The sequence below is a fragment of the Pteropus medius genome, unplaced genomic scaffold, assembly GCF_902729225.1.
Source record: "Pteropus medius unplaced genomic scaffold, Ma_sr-lr_union100, whole genome shotgun sequence".
NCBI classification, from domain to species: Eukaryota; Metazoa; Chordata; class Mammalia; order Chiroptera; family Pteropodidae; genus Pteropus; species Pteropus medius.
In genome coordinates, this window is record NW_024340699.1 from 9,817,911 (window position 1) to 9,840,477 (window position 22,567).

The 22,567-nt window shown below is 33.5% G+C and overlaps 1 protein-coding gene across 8 annotated transcripts in view; it reads left to right on the forward strand.

The window, feature by feature from the left end:
- The window catches only part of RANBP17 (RAN binding protein 17), a 249,100-nt gene that overhangs the window by 21,490 nt on the left and 205,043 nt on the right, over positions 1–22,567 (forward strand). For 7 of the 8 annotated variants that reach the window (XM_039877752.1, XM_039877708.1, XM_039877717.1 and 4 more), the window contains 7 exons: positions 592–696; positions 2,121–2,286; positions 4,979–5,052; positions 7,269–7,388; positions 9,278–9,424; positions 9,998–10,170; positions 12,167–12,360. In XM_039877752.1, the coding sequence (XP_039733686.1) occupies positions 592–696; positions 2,121–2,286; positions 4,979–5,052; positions 7,269–7,388; positions 9,278–9,424; positions 9,998–10,170; positions 12,167–12,360 (979 nt within the window). The remainder of the gene's footprint in view (positions 1–591; positions 697–2,120; positions 2,287–4,978; positions 5,053–7,268; positions 7,389–9,277; positions 9,425–9,997; positions 10,171–12,166; positions 12,361–22,567) is intronic. The other variant, XM_039877743.1, reaches the window with a different exon arrangement.

The window sequence follows — 22,567 nt, forward strand, 5'->3', positions numbered from 1 at the left end:
AAATTTATTCTTAAAAATTATTTGTCATTAACAAAATGTTCAGAGGGAACATACTATTGCTTATGTAATAAATCATATTTGATTATTTATAATTTCTGCCTTGATTTCTTTTTAGAATACCAAGTATATATGAAACCAATGACATATCTGGTATATATAGAAATACCACTTTCACATAGAAGAATTTTTATGTAATTGATTCAGTTCGCTGATTCACAGAAAGTTAGAATTTGAAAATTATGTTAGCGATTTCTCATTTTATTGATGGAGTCTGAGGAGCAGGAATTGATAGTATTTATCTATTATTTTATAGTAGTCAATTCTGGTTTTTAATTTTGGGGTCATTACAGTTTGTAGAAAGAGCCCTGAGTTGGAACAATTCAGAAACTTGGGTTTTGACCGCGGCTGTGCCATTAACTCTTTGAGCAACCTTATTAAGCAAGTCAGTTATCCCAGTAGATATTTAAAAGTTCTTTTAGCTCGCTCTATACTTTACGATTCTTTAATCATTATTTCTATTCCTTTTCTTAATAAAATTTTGTTTTGCTAATCGTTAAGTCTGGTTAAGTAAATTCACCTTGACCTTTTTAGGTTGATTATTCTAGACCTTCAGCAAAACACAGGAAAATAGCTACCTCGTTTCGTGACACTTCTCTCAAAGACATTTTAGTGCTAGCATGCTCTCTTCTGAAAGAGGTAAGTTATTTAATAATTCAATATCCAAGTTAAAATATTTAGGAAATTTTAAGTTTCAAAAGAATTTCAAATGAATCCCTCCCCTCATTCTGCCTTTTGAAGCGTTGTTGTGGACAATCCAAAGTACAGTAGATTTGCTCAGATCTGTAAGAGGTTCCAAAAATTCACTTTTTCTTTTTTTTTTTTTTTACTAAGGATGTAATACAGTAAATCCAAAGGGAATTTAGCAACTTGCAGTTAGGTAGTAGTTTCATTGTCGTCTTATGTAGATGATTTATTACAGAAACTGACTGAGACTTAGTTTCCGGGTTGCCCCGCCCATATTTGAAATGACAGTACGTTTTCCTGATTCATCAGCTCCCAGTATTTATTCATAGTTCAGCCAAGATAGTTGACTTAAATAACTTCTTTGGGAAAGATTTCCTCATTTGCTACGTCTTGCCCTATCGATCATTAGGGATAATATGATTTATAATCATATGGTGTTCTCTTGTAATATGGAGACTCTTTCATACTGCTCAAGCTTGTGAATTGGTATAATATAGCATTTTCCAAAGCATGTTTCACTAATCACTATTTTCTACTTATTTCAGTTCTGTGGTCTAGTAACATGATAACTCCCACATTAGGCCACACTGAAAGACCCTTCATTATTTAAAACATTTTGCTTTTAGCATGGAAAATTTTAACATATACGAAAGTATGTGAATAGTATAATTAGCTCCTTTGGACCAATCAGCCAGTTAAGCAGTAACAACTCATGACCATGTTTCATCTGTATCCTTAACCTAACCACTTTAGTTCTTTTTGTGTTATTCTGGAAGCAGAATCTCAGACTTCATATCATTTCCTCTGCAAATATTTCATGATGTATCTCTACGAGATATAATCTGTTCTGGTTGTATCAGAATGGACATTTTGCGTTTGAGGGGGGCGGGGCATTCAGGATTATTGTCCAGAAGCTCGCAAGTGTGCTTCCACATTCAAACAGCTCTGAAGACCTTGTTAGCTGAATTGGGATTATTTATGCTCGAAGTTCCCCACTTTTTCTTGAAGAACCTTATATTTTCAGCTTATTCCAAGAAACCTTTGAGCTAATGAATTCCATATATTTATACGTTGGTGCTGTTTAAAGTATTTGTCTTAAAGTTACCTCTTAAAACTTTAGAAAGTGACCTACAATTTACAGGTAAGTGTAAAAGTTTTTATTTCCGTTTTGTAAAATAAAATTTGAAGATAGTCTGTTATTGTAGATTTTTGTTGATAGAGATTTTACAATTCTTTCTAAAACATACAACAACATCACTTTTGGGTTTTTTTTGCTCATTTTAATTTGGCATTGAAGAATTATTTAAATTAGTGAAGTGAAAATTTGTTTATTGACATATTTCATGATGTTTTATTTGACTTTGAACTTTTTTCAGGTATTGGCCAAACCTTTGAATCTTCAGGATGAAAGTCAACAGACTCTAGTAATGCAGGTCTTGAAACTAGTCCTCAACTGCCTTAACTTTGACTTCATTGGCAGTTTAGCAGATGAATCTGCAGATGATCTTTGCACAGTGCAGATTCCAACGACCTGGAGAACAAGTAAGAAGAACGTTTAGTGTCAGAGATGGTCAGCGTAAGAGGCAGAGAACTAAGTACTATAGTTGCCTATTTGCAGTCCTCTGTTTTTGCTCGGCAGTCAGAAGGTAGCTGCTGATAGCCAATAACGAAATCTGTTTTCCCCAATTCATATCGGAGGAACTTCCATATTTTGATTTTGTAAAAAAAGGAAAGACAGCTCTAGAGTTAGAAGGGAAACAGGTTTGGGAGGGAAAATGCAGAGTTCCGTTTGAAAACTTTCAGATAAATAGTGGGAGAGGATACAACACCCGGCAATAGATATCAACATGATTTTTAAAGTTATAAAGAGAATAAAATAGAATAATTGACTTAGCGGGGCAGAAGAGCAACTTAACATTGTTACAGAGAGGGATACCAAGGACAAGCAAGCTGATTTGTTCTCACACATCCCAGAAAGACGATGGCACTAGAAAGGGTATTTCTGACGTCACAAGTGGGGACTGGGGCTGAAAGGGCTCAGAATCCCCAGGATCTTCTCACCACGTGTGCGGCTAGGTGACAGTCTTTCCCCTTCTCTGCCCTGAGTGCACTTCCTTCTCGCTTCTCAAGACCAGAGCTTTTTTACCCCCGAGAAATTAAACTGGGGAGGTTTCACGTTCAGGGTAATCAGATAAAGTGAGAATCACCATAGATTGTGTGAAAACCTCTAACCTGGAAATTAGAGACTAAAACAAACAATTAAAAGGGGCTTCGTATCGTAATCGTGGTCATGAATACATGAACCAACATCTAATTAAAATTGCACAGACTAAATATACACATACACATTCACTCATGAGTACATGTGAATCTGGGAAATCTGAATAAGACTGGTGGATTGTACCAAGGTAGTTTCCTGATTGTGATACTGTACCATCGTTTTCTAAGAAGTTACCATTGGGAGGAACGGAGTAAAGGGTACTTGGAGTCTCTTTGTGTTATTTTTTGCAACTGCATAAGAGTCTGAAATTTTCTCAAAAAAATTTTTTTAAAGAGGTGGTGAGTGTTAGTAGAAACAAAATGAAGAGTAGAAATAAACTTAAAAAAGGTATATGTATTCCCAGAGAGATACGAAAAGGCAATTCATCTTTGAAACAAGAATAGGACATTGTTTTAAAAAGAAACTTTCAGAGAATGTTCCAAATATGAAAAGATGGTCGTGAAAATAAAATATCAGTAAAAGAGTTAGAAGATAAAGGTTAAAGAAATATCTCAGGAAGTAGAACAGAAAAGCAAAGAGAGATGCGATAGGATATAAAAATACAAGAATATTGGAGCATGAAGCTGAGAGGTCCGGCATCTAACTTAGGAGTTAAAGAGGACAGGAAAAACAGAAGGAAATTTGTAAACAGATAATACCAAAAAATGTTCATAGCACTGGCACATAAATTTTCAGATTGAAAAGTCCCATCAAGAACCCAACATAATGAATGAAAAAAGCATATACACTAAGGTTCATAATCATGGCATTTCAGAATAACGAAGATAAACAGAAAATCCTAAAATCCACCAGAAAAAAAAGTAAATCACTTCAAGGGACTGGCATCGAGAAAGGTATTAGACTTCTCAGCAGCAGCGCTGGAGGCCAGAGTACAAGGAGTAATGTCCTCAGACTTCTGAGGGAAAATTAGTTTCACACTAGACTGAAATTATGAAGTTTAAGAGAGTAGATGCAAATCTTCCTGAGGTTTATCCCTTATGTACTTGCTCTCAGGAAGCTACTTGATCATACAAGCCAAGAAAGTGGAAGATAAGGAAGGGGTTTGGGAAAACAGAGCTTCAACATGAGTGAACAGTGAACAGACATAAAAAAGAGATAGTTATATACCAAGTTTAGGAATAACCCCTCCAAAGCGAAGGCTCTGGGCGATACAGGAGCGAAAATGGAAATGATAGGTTACTTGATGCTATTGATTATGTGAAAAATGGCATGAAGGACATTTTGCAGATCCGTCAGAGCATTTGGAAAGAATTAGTGACATACAACTAAGCACAGAAAGGATGCTATGATTAAATCCAGAGACTGTTATAAATGTGATATAATCATAGTGTACTTGGCTCAGTTATTAACATTATTTACATAGTAAATGTAAACACTTAGAATTGATTTAATCTCAACTTGTCATAATAGTGGATGTGTTTTTAAGAGAGAATGGATTGTGGAGGGGGGGTGGTAGAGTAAGTGATTAGACATCTAAAGCCTCATGTACTGTAACAGGAATTCATTTAATGTCTAAAGTAAAACCAGTAAAGAAGTAGTAATGTAGCGTGTTATTTGTAAACATATATATAAGTATAACTAAGAGTCAAAAAAGTTGTTGAAAATGGGGTAGGGTATAGTTTTTTTTTATTATATACTTTTTAAGTACTTTTTGATACTATTTGCATTTTTAAATGTTTATATTACTTGAATACAAAGGAAAATATTAAAATGCTCTAGGTAAGAACTGTAGATGCTACATAGAAATAAGGAACATCTTAGCTAGTTAATTTCTATCTCTGTATTAATTTATCTTTCAAAGGAAAATAGGAATTAAAAAGGAATTAAGCCAAACTGGAAAGAGTGGCCACATGCAGGGGTTTTGGGGTTCTTGGTTTATGTGATAATGGCTTACGATGTTAAGATCACAGAATTGAAAGTGATGGTGTAGAAAATAATTTTTTTTTTTTCTAGTTTTCCTGGAACCAGAAACATTGGATCTTTTCTTCAATTTGTATCATTCTCTTCCACCGCTACTATCCCAGTTAGTAAGTAAAAATCATTAATCATGTCACTAAAAAGTACCTATGATCTTTCTCTAAGGGTGGTATAGATTTACTTTTAAAAATTCTATTCATGTTCTTGAATGGGTTTACCTCTCACAGGAAATTCTGACATCTTTTGGGATTTATATTGCTTAAGCAATTGTCAGATTCTATCTGCAGTCAACAGTGCATTTCATCGAATGGGCGAACCCAGAACCAATAACTGTTCATTTAGCTCCTGCTCAGAGCCAAGACACACTATCAGCCTCTAAGTATCTTTCTTCCTTCTCAGTCCGCGTTCCTGCTTCTGGGCCTCTGACCAGTAGTTGGACCCCGTCTGCTATATTCCCTTCTGTTATCTCTCTGACTCTTCCTCAATCCTGTCTGTCTCCATATCTCAGGTGTGCCAGGCAGCCCCCATCAGATATCTCTAAATGAGAATCAAAGGGGATTTTGTGCCCATCACTCCAGTTCATTTATTTTTTGAATCAAATTCTATTATGTGATTAAAAAATTCTTGAAACTTATTGGTTATAGAGAACTTTGAGGCTGTGAACCCCATCTTTGTGGAAGCTAAAACAGACCAGGCAAGATTGAAAAAAAAAATAAAGAAAAAGTTGTCAGTTTCATATCTAAGCTTGTAGAAAAGTAAAGTTGGAGAATTCTAATATTGCCATTTTCCAAAAAAAGATGTTCCAGATTTAAAGTACATGTCAGTAGTATGTTTGTTTATATATGTTGTTGCCTAGAAGGGAGAAACCGATTCACAAAAATACTCCTCTTTTTTTTGTTGTCGTTGTTTTTTAAACGTGTGCGCTCTCGAATCTAGGATTTTAAGATGGTGGTTTTTAAACTGGGTTTCACAGGACATACACATTTCCAGGTGATGCCACCTACTTCACCCTTCTTTCTTTTAAGCAGAACAGTCCTGTTTTTAGTTGTTGAAAAACCTTGGTTTCATGTACAATTACATTCTGGGATAAAACAGATGGGCTACTGGTTCTTAAAAAATAAAGTAGAAAACGACTGTTTTAAGAGAAAGTAACGTTTCTTGGGCATGCCCTGTTATGTGGTGCTTGTCTCGCTTTATCTTCCCAGTGGCCCTGCGAAGTAAGTGTTGTTATCCTCACTGTGTAGACAAAGAAACAGGCCTAGACTGGCTTAAGTGACTTTCTCTAGGGCAGCAAATTAAATATCAGAGCTGAAATTCAAACCCAGGTTTTTTTTGGCCCCCAAGCGCTGGATGGTTTTTTTACTATACTAGGGGTTCCCAAACCTTCTACACATCAGAATTGCCTAAGGAAGTTTTTTTATTTTCTAACGGGACTGTGGCAAACTGGAGACCACCTAAAAGGCCATCCTCTGATTTTTATCCCTATGCTCATCCTCACCAGAAAAGCCAGACATTTTGCATGAAATTAAAATATTTAAATATTGGCAGCAAACTTTAATTAAAAAAAGAGTGGGCAAGCCAATGCATGCGAACCGATAACAAAACGTATATGGGCCAGTTTGGTGGCTTGAAAGTTGCCAATTTTGGGTCTTTTACTTAATGATCAGACAAACTTTGGTGGGTACCAGTGGTAAAATTAAGAACCCAAGTAGGGAAATTGTCTGGTAAAGTATTAATTTTAGGATGATAACTAGGCCACAGATACTCTGTAGGAATTTTTAGAGGGTATCTGACTTTTCCAGCAGCAGTTTCCAGATTGTTCCTTGATAGTAATGAATGGAGAGATCTTTATCACCAAACAGATTTGGGGCATGTTAGATTAATGAAGCCCCAGGGGTTTATCCCACTGCAGGATGCCACAGTGCATAACGTGCTGTATTTCCCAAACATACTCTGCCACGAAACCATATTTTCTCTTTGGTAGAACATCTGATTCATGGGTTTGCAAACAGAACTGGTCATCAGAAGCAGTTGGAAGCCTTTTGAGTATGTGCGTGTCCAGTCTCTGCTCCGGCATATTTAATATATGATAAGAATATTAGAGGAGAGTACACGCAGATAGAAACCGGAATGTTGGTCATGGAGCTGAAGACTCGTGGGTGGTAGTGGTGATTGATATGTTAAATGTTTAGCTTTCATTATTTCTAGATTCTATGATGCCTTTTTAATCACAAAAAATAAATTTTTTTATATAAAGACAAGTGTACCTCACATGTGGCCATAGTTACTTTAAAAACTGAAATGAAGTTTGTTTTCCCTTTTTCAGGCACTTTCATGTTTAGTTCAGTTTGCTTCTACAAGAAGGTCCTTATTTAGCAGTCCTGAACGTGCCAAGTACCTTGGTAATTTAATTAAGGGAGTAAGGAGGATACTTGAAAACCCTCAGGTATTTACGAAGTAATTTAATTAATATTTAGCATGTAGAAATAACAGTTTTTCTGCTGAAAGCTGTGTAAGAAACCCGTGACTTTATTATGGTACTGGAAGAAAACATGAAGTATCATATCCATCTTCTTTATATTTCATTTGTAGTAGAAACGGGCAGTTTTTAAAAATGGATGTATTCTTGACAGATTTCTGTGTTCTTCCTCTTTTATTTTTTACATCCTTTTAGGTGAGTAGAGGTTATATATCTTATGCTTCTGCGTTTTTTGTTTGTTTGTTTGTTTTACCATTGTGCTACATTTCTTTGATTGTACTTCTTAAATTAGTGAAGTGATTAACTCAGAGTTATATCTTCTGAACTAGAAGACTTAAATCTGAATGTTAACATTGTAATAAGTGGCTTTAAATTATGAAATAATGTCTTTTTGCCCTCTTGTGGACAAATAAGAGTTTGTAGATTTTAAAATCTACTCTCAACACTAACTGCAAAGCTTCAATAGCAATATTTATTTCAGAGGAATACAAAGCCATCATTAATTAATGATTTTTGCATGTCTAGATAAAATTTTTTGTTTTACTTTTTGGTTTTGGTTTAAAATATCTGTAATGAAAGTACAGAGTTTTTAAAGTTATATGATTTAAGGAGGTTTATGTAAGTCTCTTGGTGGTTACTGATTTTTGAGGGGACATATAATATCTACATAAGGAAAATTATAAAGAGCAATTGTTTTTGCAGGTTATTCTCAGGAGTATTTTATATATTGTGCATTTGCTTTACCTTTTCAGTGTACTGTACTGTAAAATTTACGTGTTTTGCTGATAAATGGGATTTTACCAATATACTTAAAAAATTCTAAAAGTTGTTTTAATTACCGTCATCAATCTTTCTTTATGTGGAAGGTAATATGCTAATGTCAGATAATTCTCTTAATTGATTTTCCAACATCTACATGTTGATGGTTTATGGCTGTAAAAGTTAGCTCGAATATTATATTAATTATTTTAGAATCACAGACACGTATCAGAAGACCTATGAGTACATAATATCTTTTTATAATTTGTCTTTAATAATTAGACACTATTTTATATTCTTTCATGTAGCTCATTCGAATGACATTTCTTAGAAACTCTTTTAGTATTAAACAGATACTTTTCTAATTATTTTTTACGGCAGCTACCAAGCAAAGTGCTCAGCCTGTAGAGATAATAGCACGCGTGCTGTGTCTTCAAGCAGCTCACAGACAATCAGGGGCACTTGGTCTTCTAACCTATCTTCCCCCAAAGTCACCTCTATATCTTGTAGTAGTTTTGTTAAACTTCCTGTTCTACCTTGCCATAAATTATTCAAATGATCCTCCATTTAGCAATAGAGAATTGCCGAAGGGCACAATACCTGTAGGTACTCAATAAAAATTTGTTAAATTAACAGACATTTCTGTGATTTGTGTGTGCACATATACCATTTTTCTTACGTCGAGCTGATATTGCTCTTTTCCGGGCTTTCAAGAGCCCATTCTTATTTTTTCCCTTAAATACCTTTCAAGTCTTTTATTGACTTTGTTTAAGCTACAGGACACACACACGTAAATGTTTTGCATAATACAATGGGTTCCTAAACATTACAATTTAGTCGTCATGGTGCAGAGCTTCCTCCAAAAGCCTCTATTTGGATTCCTTGTTATTAATCATTCATGACCATGTTAAATCCAACAGGAATTATTTGTTTTCTTTCATTAATACCTACCCAGTTGATATAAAGTGCCATAAGTACCCTTGAAAACTGGGAAACTTAATAAAATACCCTTGGAATTTTATTAATGGTATAATATTTTGTTTCATTTATTTTTGAGTATTTTTAAATATCTTTTTCTTTTTTGTCTCATATTTTAGGGTTTGTCTGATCCAGGTAATTATCATGAATTTTGTCGATTTTTAGCTCGTTTAAAGACAAATTACCAGCTGGGAGAATTAGTTATGGTGAAGGAGTATCCTGAAGTTATCAGGTTGATTGCTAATTTTACCATTACTAGCCTACAGGTAAATAGAAATATATAATGGTATTAAACTGTAGATAGTTTTAAAACAATTTCTTGGTAAGGTTTGGTGGGGATTTTTTTTTTAACAATTATTACAGTGCTTTGCTAAAAATGTTCATTGTGACATTTTTTATAACAAAAAATTATAAAATCTAAATAACAAATATTGAAGAATGAATCGAAAAGCCATAGTAAAATCTTTGTGAAGAAATAAAACTTTTACAGATTGGTTTTTGGGAAATTTTTGAAATTTTTTTTATAAGTCTGGAGGAAGATTTTAAAACCATATTTTCCACATGATAGCCACTCTGAAAAACTATTCATGAAATGAAGATTAGAAGAAAGTACACTAATGTTTTAATGGTGACATTCCTGGGTGGTAGAATAATGAGAGATTGTTAATTTCTTCTTTAGACTATTTTGCATTTATGAAATTTGCTACGTTAAGTGTTCATTGGTTATATAATCAGGATAAAAATTAATTTTAAAATCTCTGTTTAGTAATTTTGCCTCTGTAATTCTTATTCTAGGAAGATATGTCATTTTCAATAACATTTGCTTTATTTCTTTGTAGCATTGGGAATTTGCTCCCAACAGTGTTCATTATTTATTAACTCTGTGGCAAAGGATGGTTGCATCAGTTCCTTTTGTGAAATCAACTGAACCCCACTTATTAGACACTTATGCACCAGAAATCACGAAGGCCTTTATCACTTCTCGATTGGAATCTGTTGCCATTGTCGTGAGGTATTGAAAACTAAATCTTTCTGTTGTATTTTCATCTTCTGCATCTTGGAATTTTTAAAAATCGAAGTATAATTTACCTACTATAAAATTCACCCCTTTTAGTGTGCAGTTTAATTAGTTCTGACAAGTGCATATGATTGATAACTATCATCACGGTCGAGGTAAAGGATAGTTTCATCACTTCCCAGAAGGTCTTTTGGGTTCCTTTGTAGTCAGCCCTTTCCTACCCTCAGCCTCTGGCAATTACCGATTGGTTTTGTTTCCCTGTAGTGTTCGCCTTTTCTATAATGTCATATAAATGAGATCACATAGTACATAGCCTTTTAGTCTGGCTTCTTTCACTTAGCAGAATGTGTTTTAGGTTCTTCTGTGTTGTGTCAGTAGTTTTCCTTTTTATTGCTGAATAATATTCCATTTTATGGACCTGTCACAGTTTGTTTACCCATTCATTTGTCAATAGACATTTGGGTTGTTTTTATTTTTTGTCAATTATGAATAATTATTTCTCTTGAGTAAATACCTAGGTGTGAGACTCCCGGGTTGCATGGTAAGTGCATTTTTTACTTTATAAGTAACTGCCAAACTGTTTACTAAGTGGCTGGATTATTTTGCATTCCTACCAGCAATGTACGAAAGATACAATTGCTTGCATCTTCACCAGCACTTGATATTGTCAGTTTTTTTAAATTTTAGTCATTCTGAAGGTGTGTAGAGATACCTCATTATAGTTTTAATTGGCATTCCCTTAATGACTCTTAACGTAGAGTATCTTTTTATGAGCTTACATATCATTTGTGTGTATTCTTTGGCAAAGTGCCAGTCAAATCTGTTGCCTGTTTTTTTTTTGTTGTTGTTGTTTTTTGTTTTTAATTGGGTCATTTGTTTTCTTATACTGAGATTTGGAGGTCTGTATATTCTGGTCACACATCTTATCATAGTGTTTTGCAAATATTTTCTCCCAGTCTATAGCTTGCCTTTTCATTTCCCAAAGTGTTTCAAAGAGAAGTAGTTTTAAAGTTTGACGAAGTCCAATTTATCCTTTATTTTTTCTTTTAGAGGTTTTTATACTTTTAGAATTAACATTTAGATCTATGATTCATTTTTGTATGTGATGTGAGGTAAAGCTTAAGGTTCTTTTTTTTTTCTTTTGCATGTGGGTGGCAAATTATCCAAACACCATTTGTAGAAGACTATGTTCTCTCTATTGAATTGCCTCTACACCATTTTCAAAAATTGACCACATACATGTGGTTCTATTTCTGGACCCTGTTCTCATTAATCTATGTGTTTCTCCTTCTGCCAATACCTTGTCTTGATTGCTGTGGTCTTATAATAAGCTTTGACATCAGATAGTAGATGACTTACTCTGGTTTCCCCTTTTCAAAATTATTGGCTCTTACTTCCTTTGTGTTTCTATGTAAATTTTAGAATCATCTTGTCAGTATCTACAACAAAACCCTGCTGGGATTTTGACTGGGATTGCATTGAATTTTTATAAACATTTGGGGAAGAATTGACATCTCAGCAGTATCAAGTCTTTCAGCCAATGAACACGTTTATCTTTTAATTTAGCTCTTCTGTGATTTCTTTCGTCAGTATCTTGTAATATTCAGCATTCAGATCTTACATATGTTTAATTAGATTTAATTAGTATTTTATGTTTTCTAGTGCCTTTAGAAGAGACGCTTTTTTAAATTTAAATTTCCAATTGTTCATTGCTAGTATATAGTAATACAGTTGAATTTTGTTTATTGACCCTGTGTACTAGGACCTTGGTAGACGCACTTGTTAGCACCAGTAGCTTTTTTGTAGGTTTTTTTGGTATTTTTTATGTACATAATCATGTCATTTTCAAATACATTTTATTTCTTACCTTGCAGTCTATTTTATTCCTTTACCATGATGGAATTTTTCTTTAACATAAAGTTTATTTGTGGTGACTGAAAGTACATCGCATTCTAACGTCGTCTGCAAACTCGTTCTTATGTATTTGCAGAGATCATTTAGATGATCCACTGGATGACACCGCCACTGTGTTTCAGCAGTTGGAGCAGTTATGCACCGTCAGCAGATGTGAATATGAAAAGACGTGCACTCTTCTTGTACAGTTGTTCGACCAAAACGCACAGAATTATCAGAAGCTTCTGCATTCAGCTTCTGGGATAACTGTGGACATGGCAATTCAGGAAGGTCGGTAAATTTCATATGACTATTATGTGGTCTTAAGTTGAATTTTAAGTAGCTTCATTCATCACTTTAATAATTTTATGCAAATTATTTTTATATATTTCCCCCACTTCCTCACCCTCTAATAAGCCATTAATTTTTTTTTAACCTTCTGGATATTTTGGTAGCTTAATGGTTAATTTTTAGTTTTCCTTTATAAGATTCACAGGCACAATTTCTCTCCGGAATCAGTATCAAGCAGAGCTAATAATAGTCTTTGAGTAGACTGTATTGTCTTCTAACGACCTTTTAACTGATCTGATTGTGTTTCCTTTTTTGTTATAGATGATTGCAAATTCAGAGCCCAATTTTAGCCAGTAAAAAATTATATAAGACCTCATCATGGCTTTATATTTGTGTATTAGCCTTCACCATGACTTTATTACTATATTTTAATTCTTTAATCTATGAATCCCATTATTTTTCTTTAATCCTTTATTGAAGGAGGATTTATTTATTTCTGTATATCCCTTAAATCCTTTTAGGAACATAACAGGGAATGAAAATAAATAGCTTTTTCAGATTTTTTTAATAAGATGAGTTAGAGAGTGGAACTGGCTTTATACATTTCTAGTAGAAGGCACTTTAATTATAGTTCTAGAATGGTTTTTTTTTTTTTAATATTTATTTGTATATTTTATCTCGTTTTGGAAAATGAGTGGTAAGAGTTGATAGTAAAACTTACTTTAGATGATTTCTCATCTAAACTTTTTTGTAAAAATTCTTCAAAAGATTGTCCATTTACATAATGTCTCTTTAAAATGCCTTGTATTCATTATCTTTTTGTTTAGTTGCACAATACTGCTGAGGCGCTAGATAGTGGAATAGTTAGCCTTTTCTACTTTAAATGTTCTCTTACCAGGATTTCATTATTTATAAATTAAATTGGGGAGAACTAACATTTTTTGCAGCACTTAGTCTCTTCATCATTGATTACTTCTTTTAGTAGAGTTTTGCAAATTGTTAAATATCAAGTATATACAAGAGGATATTCATATAGATTGAGACACAGTGGCTAGCAGTGACAGACACCATCATGGAGCTTAAAGAATAGGTCAGCATATCTTTGTTGTTCCCTTTGTTCTTCTTTCCAAATTTATCCTCTTTCCTACCAGCAGAAAATACCAATAATCTTGAATTTTGTGTTTATCAACTAAAGCCTTTTCTTCATAGTTTTACTGCATATGTATAAGTTCTGAAAATAATGCATGGTTTTGCATGTTTCCGAACTTCATACAAATGCAATCAAGCTGTATTTATTCTTCTACAACTTGCTGTATTGTTTCTTCTCTCAGTATGTACCTTGATGAGAGTCTGTGTTGATGCCATAGCTGGAGCTCCTTCATTTGTGCTGCCAGCGTTCTGTTCTTTGAATACGCTACAGTTTATTTATGCATTTTCTTTTCAGTGGGTTTTCGTTTTCTCTATTTTTTGCTCATACAGTGAGTGCTGCTGTAAAGATTGTTATGTATACCCATTTCATGGTCAGCATCAGTAAGTAGACAATGCCACTAGATTACAGAACTATCGTACTACTTTATCCCACTCACCCTGACTGGTTGAGGCGCTATACCTCATGGATATTTGACTTTTCACTCCCATGATTATTAACAAGGTTTAGTATCGTTTCATGTTTATTGACTGTTAGTTGTCATCGCTGATGATGACAACTAACAGTCAATAAACATGAAACGATACTAAACCTTGTTACTTATCACTTTACTTATCACTTTAATGTGGCTATTTTCTTAGTTATTTTCGTATCAAACTTTATATTAATTCACCTAATCTTTTTCAAGAGGTAATATATTTATATTGTCCAGAAATAAGAAAATGTGTTCAGTTCCACTCCTATAATGTGTCCTCTCATTCTTCACTCTAATAAGTAATGATTCTTACTAGTTTTGCATATCTTTCCAGTTTCCTATGCATATACAATTAGGAATGTATAGATTCTTATCCCTCTCTTATTTACATAGACTGTGGCATACCAGCTCCCTGTTCTGTTTCTTGCTTTTTTTCCTTTAACTGTATTTTATAGCTATTTTGAAAGCAGTATATAGAGAATGCTTATTTTTTTATAGATGCATAACATTTTAATTTTTGAATGTATCATCATTTATTTAATCATCCTCCACTATTGAGAGTCATTTGAGTTATTTGCCATCTTCTTTTAAAACTAATGCTATACAAATTAACCTTGTATATATATCGTGCTTTTCTTGGCCATTCTTGTATCTTTTGTGAAATGTCTATTCACATTTTTTGCACATTTCTAAATTGGGTTGCTTGTCCTTTTATATGTATTCTTACTAGAATTGTAAGAAGGTTATAATTCTGTATACAATCCCTTTTTCATGTATATGTTTGCAAATATTTTCTCCTTTTCTGTGGTTTTGTCTTAACTATCTTTAAAGAGCAAAAGTTAAAATCTGATGATCTACCTTTTCAATTTTTTCTTTATGGCTTGTGCTTTTTATATTTAAGAAATGTGCAACCCAAGTTGCAAAGATGTTGTCTTATGTTTTCTTCTAGAAGTTTTATATTTTTAGCTATTATGTTTAGGTCTTTGATCCACTTTGTTTAATTTTGTGAATGGTACGAGGTAAAAATAAGGCCCCCTCCCTAGCCCATGCACTTATCAAGTTCTAGCACCATTTGCTGAAACGACTCTTTTTTCTCCATTGAGTTATCATGACACTTTTTGTCAAAAATCAATTGACCATAAAAGGCTAAGGTCTGTTACTGAACTCTATTCTGTATCATTGACCTACATGGCAGTTTCATACTGTACTGGTTAGCACAGCTTTATAATTCTTGATATCAGGTAATTTAAGTCCTCTGGTCTTGTTCTCCTTTCTAAAACTTGTTTTGTCTCTTCTAGGCACTTTTTTATTATTAATTTCTGTATTAATTTTAGCATCAGCTTGTCAGTTTCTTCCAAAAAACTCACTAGATTTTGACTGGGATTGCATGTCAATGCCTACTTCAGTTTAGGTCATCTTCACAATACGCAGTCTTCCAGTTCAGTGACTTGCTATATTGCTCCATTTACATAGGTGTTCTTTAATTTTCTTTGCAATGCTTTGTTGTTCTCAGCGCACAGGTATTAAAAATCTTGCACTAAATTTATTCTTATATATCTTTATGCTGTTGTAAATTTTATGATTATTCTCTGCTACTCTATAAAACTAAAATTGATTTTTGTCTTTGTGTCCTATGACTTTGCTAAATTCACTTATTGATTCTAATAGTTTTTTTGTAGATACTTTAGGATTGTTTTATATGATCATGTCATCTGCAAATAAAGACAGTTTTATGTCTTCATACCTCTTATTTCTTTTTCTTGCTTTATTTCAATGGTAGGACCTCCAATACAGTATTGAAGAAAAGTGGGAAGAGTGGGTAATCTGGCCTTGTTTTAGTTTGTACAGAAAAAGCATTCAGCGTTTTACCATCGAGTATATTATCTGTAGTTTTTTTTTTAAAGCTGTCCATAATAAATTTGAGGAAGTTCTATTCTCCCAACTATTTATAATAATGGGGCATTGATTTTTTTAAAATGCTTTTTCTGCATCTATTCAAATGACCTTTTTTCCTTCATTTTAATTATAGTGAATTACATTGATTGATTTTTCTATATTAAGCCAGTTTTGCTGGCTTAAAGGATAAATCCTACTTGGTTATAATATACTTTTTATTTGGTCTTTTTCTCCCCTAATTTTGGATTGGAGACTCCACATCTTTGATTTTTAGATTTTGGCATTTTTCTAATAAAAAGATTTAAAGCTATAAATTTTACTTTAAGCATTGCTTTAGCTGCATCTCATAAATTTTGATTTTAATTATTATGTAACAAAGTATTTTTTAATCTGTTGCTTATTTGTTAATTTGTGTATTATTTATAAGCGTGCTTTTTATTTCCAAATATTTGGGGTTATCCTAGTTGTCTTATTGTTACTGATTTCTAATTCTGTCTTAGTCAATATCATTTTATATGATTTCAGTCTTTTTAAATTTATTGAGAGTAGTTTAATGACCCAGAATCCTGGTAAACACTTGAAAAGAATGTGTATTTTACCATTGTTGTGTATAATAGTATGTAAATAGAAATTAAGCCAAGATGGTTAATAGTGCTGTTCACATAGTTTTTGTCTTTACTATTTTGTTTTTTGTTGATGTTGTTTTGATCTGTTTCTATTATTTACAGAGAGAAAGGTGCTAAAATCTCCAAACAGGATTGTGGAATTGTTTATACTACTTTCAGTTGTTAATTTTTGCTTCTTGTAGATATTTATAGTAGTTTTGTCTTTTTATTAGTTGACCCTTTTATCTTGAAATCTCTGCTCTGGTGTGCTCATAAGCCAGTGTGGTCTTATGTTCTCTGTTTACGTAGGATCACCTTCTCCATCCATTTACTTCCAGTCTGTCTGTGTCTTTACATTTAATGTGTGTTTCTTATGGACAGTATATAGTCTTTCTTTTTAAAAAATCCATTCTGACCATTTCCGTATTTTAATTGAAGTGTGCAGTCCAGTAACTAAATGGGTAGAGAACTACCAACTCAATACCATACAAACTATTTCCTTAGAATAAGGTTTTTCATATCACACTGGTAGTTTATATTTAGGCTATAAATCATTTGAGGTCTGACTTGAGGGTCTTTTCTTCCTGTCCACCTAACATGGAAGTCAAGTCAGACAAGTTTCTGTGTTATCATTCTCTGTCTAGGCCAGGTTTTCCCCGTCCAGTTCACCTTTTCACTAAGGGTAGAACTCTGTGTCCCCGCTTTATGAGGTTTTTATTGGATGCCTCACCTTTGGTATACCCAAGGCTTTGTCCTTTGATCATCGAAGCAGAAGCTCCAGTTCTCTCTAGTTAGTTATTTATGTCTCGAAATTTCAGCTCTCACATTATTTTTGGACTTTGAGGATTATTTTACTTTCTTACCAGATCAGTAGTGCATTTGCTGCCTTTGTACAAATTAGAAAAAGGCTCCCTTTCTCCCGGGCAGGTGCAGTGCCATGTGAGGGTTTACCACCTGGTGAGTGTGGGCTGGATTTCAGTCCCACTTGTCCCTTCAGTTAAGTATTTTTTGTAGATATTGTAGTGTTTTCTTTATTCCCTGGTGACACAATGGCAGCCTTATACAGTATCTTTTCAGATTCGTTTTCTACATTCATTCAGAGTATATTATGTTATAATTTGGTTCATGTTTAGCCAGCTACCTATAAAATCACATATTTTTTTTCAGTTTGTATAACGATTAGTTTTTGCTTCTTTAAAAGTAAAGGATGAGTAGTAACTTTCACTTCAGTGTTGTCAACTAGATGTTCTGAAAGGCCTTCCAGCTGCAAAACAGTCAGATCATGGATAAACTTGTTAACGGATTGCTGGGCTTGAAATACGTACAGACGGTCCCGACTTTGATGGCTTAATTTACAATTTTTTGACTTTATGATGGTGCACAAGTGATAATGTGTTGAGCAGAAACCATACTTTGTATTTTGATTTTTGATCTTTTCTCAAGCTATTGATATGTGTACAATACTCTTTGCATTTCTGGGCAGCAGCAGTGGGACGATTTTGCCCAACTATAGACTAATGTAAGAGTTCTAGTGGATCGGGTTAGGCTGGGATGTCCGGTTAGGTTTGGTGTATTCGATGCATTTTTGACTTGTATTTGCAATGGGACATGACCCCATAGTTCTGCGGTTCCTTCTCCTTCACTCTGCCCCTCTTCACTCCGTCCCTCTTCTAACTACTTTCTTTCTCCCTCAAAAAAAATGAACTTTAACCAGAATGGGACCGGTTAGTCAGCAGCAAACAAGGGCAAAAGGCAATTTTGCTTTCCAAGGCAAATGATCAATATCAGTGATTAAATTAGTGGCAAGCTCTTTGGGCAGGAGCAAAGCCAGTGTACCAACCTTGAGATTCTTACATGAAGTTACACCCTTAAAAGGGATAAAGTGGCCCAAATTGGTTGATCCCCTTGGCTCCAGCCAAAAAGTAAATTAAAATTTCTGTGAAGAATAGCAACCATAATTTAAGGCCTTCAGAATCCTGCAGATTACGATCAATCAAATAAGTGTTTACAATTTAAAAAATAACCAAACAATGAAACAAGATACCATAAGTTAGCACTAACGGAAACAATATATTGTCCATTTGATTTAGCCCTCCCCAAGGACTTAAGATATTGAAATTGGACAGGAATATAAAATAATTATATATGAAATGTTTAAAGGAATAAAAAATAGAATCCCAGTAAGCTACCAAGTGTATGAAAAATGGCCAGGAAGATTGAAGAAGGCTCAAGTAAAACTTTTATTATTGAAAAAAAAAAATTTGTGATCTAAAATGTAATGGATACTACGGCCATGCCACCCTGAACATGTCCAATCTCATCTGATCTCAGAAGCAAAGCAGAATCGGGCTTGGTTAGTCCTTGGATGAGAGACCACTTCGGAATACCAGGTGCTGTAGGTGTAAAAAAATAAAATAAAATAAAATGAAATGAAATGAAATAAAATAAAGTAAAATGTAATGGATGTGTTAAACAGTAAATTAGACCTAGCTGAAGAAAGAATTAGCAGATCGGCAGCTAGACTCAAAGAAGTGTTTAAGACTATGGAGAAACAAGAAAAGTAAAAATATTAAATATTAAAGAGAAGTTAAAGGATAGAATGAAAAGGCCACATATGTCAAATTGAAAACCAGAAAGACAGAATGGAGAGGATGGAACAGAGGTGATAACTGAAGACATTCTTCCTGAGAACTTCAGAATCAATGGAAGACATGAATCAGTACAGCAAGCCCAGCATATACCAGTCAAAAACAAACCGTATAACTTCAAAGACAGAAAATCTCAAAAGCAGCTTGAGGAATGTAAAATAAACTGATAAACTCACTTCTCAACAGTAAACTGTAACCCAGGAGATGGTATATTATTATTCTCAAAAATTGAGCCAAAATAATAGCCATCCTATAATTACATATCAGCAAAACTATATTACAAGAACAGAGATGAACACAAAACATTTTCAGACAAATGAAAATAGAATATTTACTCTCCGTAGATCTTTACTGAGGTTCTTCATTAAAAGTTTTGATTAAACATTCTAAAGTTTTTCAAGAAGGGACATGATTCTCAAAGGCAGGAAGGAAGTACACAGAAATTGATAAACACATATATAAATCTTAACAAACGTAGCTTGTATATTTTTTAAATGGATTGTTCTTGTGGAATTTAAAAAAATAACACAAACAGCATGTAAGAGAGGAGTGAGGAGAATTAGACGGTAAAATTTTAAGAGTAACCACTGAAAGTGTATCTAGCATGTGAGTTATAGTCCATAACCCATAGAGGGAAAATAATGAAGTAGGAAAACAATCAAACTGAAAAAAAAAAGAAAAAAAGACAAAAACCAAATTAACAGTGAAAAATGATAGGAGCATTTCATATATTTTATTAATCTAATAAACATAAATGAGTTAAATTTACAGTTAAGCCAAATTGTGAAAGTAAGGTTTGTTTTTTTTTTAACCAAATGCTCTTTATAAGAGACATTCAAAACATTAAAATATAGAAAGTTGAAAATAAAAGGATAGAAAAAAAGTGTTATGCAAATACAAACCTAAAAGGAGGCTGGGATAGGTATATCAAACAAAAAGATGTTAAGATAAAAAGCCTTATTACAGCTAGAGATAAGGGTTTGTATACCAGTAAGGCATAACCATTTCAGATATCTAGTACCTAATGAAATAGTTTCAAAACATAGCAAACAAAAATTGGTATTCCTATAGGAGAAATCGACAGATCTAACCATTATAATAACTTACAGTACATTTCTCCCAGTTGTTGATAAATGAAATAAGCAAATTACTAAGTTTAGAGATGATTTGAACAATATGATTAGCAGACTGTATTGAAGCAGTGTATATAAAATGCTAGAACCAACAATTAGAAAATATCAGTTTTCTCTAGGACACATGGCATATTTTTAAAAATCGAACATGAACAACAAAGCTGGAGGCATCACACTTCCTGACTTCAAACTATATTACAAAGCTATAGGAATCGATACAATATGATATTGGCATGAAAACAGACATGTAGATCAATGGTACAGTATAGACAGCCCAGAATAAACCCACATCTATATGGTCAATTAATATATGACAAAGGAGCCAATAATATACTATAGAAATAGATCAATCTTTTTGATAAATGGTGTTGGGAAAACTGGACTGCTCTCTTTCACCATGCATAAAAAATAACTCAAAATGGATTAAAGACTTAAATATAAGACCTTAAACCAGAAGAAAACAGAGGGAAGCTCTTTGACATTGGTCTCGATGATGATGTTTTGGATTTGACACCAAAAGCAAAGGCAACAAAAGCAAAAATAAACAAATGTGATTACATCAAACTAAAATGTTTCTGCACAGCAAAGGAAACCAGCAAAGTGAAAAGGCAGCCTACCAGATGGGAGAAGATATTTGTAAATCATATATCTGATAAGAGGTTAATATCCAAAAGTATATACGAAGCCCTCATACAACTCAATAACAAACAATCCATTCAAAACATGTAATAATACTGTACTACATATTGAATACAGGCATTCTGAATAGACATGTTTCCAAAGAAGACAGACAGATGGCCAACAGGTACGTGAAAAGGCGATCAACACCGCTAATCATCAGAGAAATGCGAATGAAAACAATGAGATATCACCTCACACCTGTTAAAAATGGCTGTTATCTAAAAGACAAGAGATAAATGTTGACAAAGATGTGGATAAAAGGGAACTCTTGCGCAATCTTGGTAGGAATGTAAATTGGTGCAGCTACTGTGGAAAATAAAATTAAAAATAAAACTATCATTTGATCCAGCAATTACACTTCTAGGTATTTATCCAAAGGAAATGGAAACACCAACTCAAAAAGGTATCTGCACCCTCATGTTTATGCGTCCTTATTTACTAAAGTCAAGACATGGAAGCACCCTAAGTGTTGGCCAAATTGATAAAATGTGATGTATACACATACAGACACACAATGGAGTATTACTCAGCCATAAAAAGAATGAAATCTTGCCATTCGTTACAACATGGATGGACCTTGAGGGCATTATGCAAAGTGAAATAAGTCAGAGAAAGGCTAATACAGTATTATTTCACACATGTGGAACTAAACTCATAGATAATAGAAAATAGATTGGTGGTTGCCAGGGTTGGTGGGCATAGTGGGTAAAGGTGGTCAAAGGTAGAAAATTCCAGTTATAAAATAAATAATATACAGCATGGTGACTGTAGTTAATAATACTGTACGACATATTTGAAAGTTACTGAGAGAGTAGATCTTAAAAATTCTTACCACAAGAGAAAAAATTGTGACTATGGGTGATGGATGTTAACTAAACTTATTATGGTGATCATTTTGCAATATATACAAATACCGAATCATTATGTTGTATACCTGAAACTAATAGAATATTATTTGTCATTATTTTCATTTTAAAAAAATTGACCAAGTATTGGTATATAAATCAAGTCTCAACAACATATTTCAGTGACTCAATAAAGTAGAGTCCCCATTTTCTTATCAATTTGCAATTAAAACTAAATTGCAAAGGTAACAAACTCTATTCCATGCTCTTGGGAATTTTTACAAACATACATACATTTTTACAAACATGGCACGAGATACCATGTTAGTCCCAGTAGATTGGCAAAAGTAAGAAATTTTAGAGGAAAATGTAAATCAGAGGGAATTCTTACACACTTCCGGTGGGGGTGTAAAGTGTAATAAATTGGAAGTGCAATGGAAATCAGTTTGGTGTTATTTTGTGAAGTGGAACATTCAAATACATGCTGACCTGGCACTTCCACTCTTAAGTATGTCCTCTAGAAAATCTCTTCTACACAAGAGGACATGTGTGAGAATGTCCATAGCCTAATTGTTCACAAAGCCAGAAAGTGGAAACAGCTCAAATGCTCATCAACGTGAAAATGGATAAATGGATCATAATGTAGTCACACAACAGAATGCTGTATAACAATACAAATGAATGAACTATAGGTATCCTTAAAGGCGAATGTCAGAGATAAAATATTTAGTGGAAAACAGCAATTATTAAGAAACTGTGTATAATATGAAATAATAA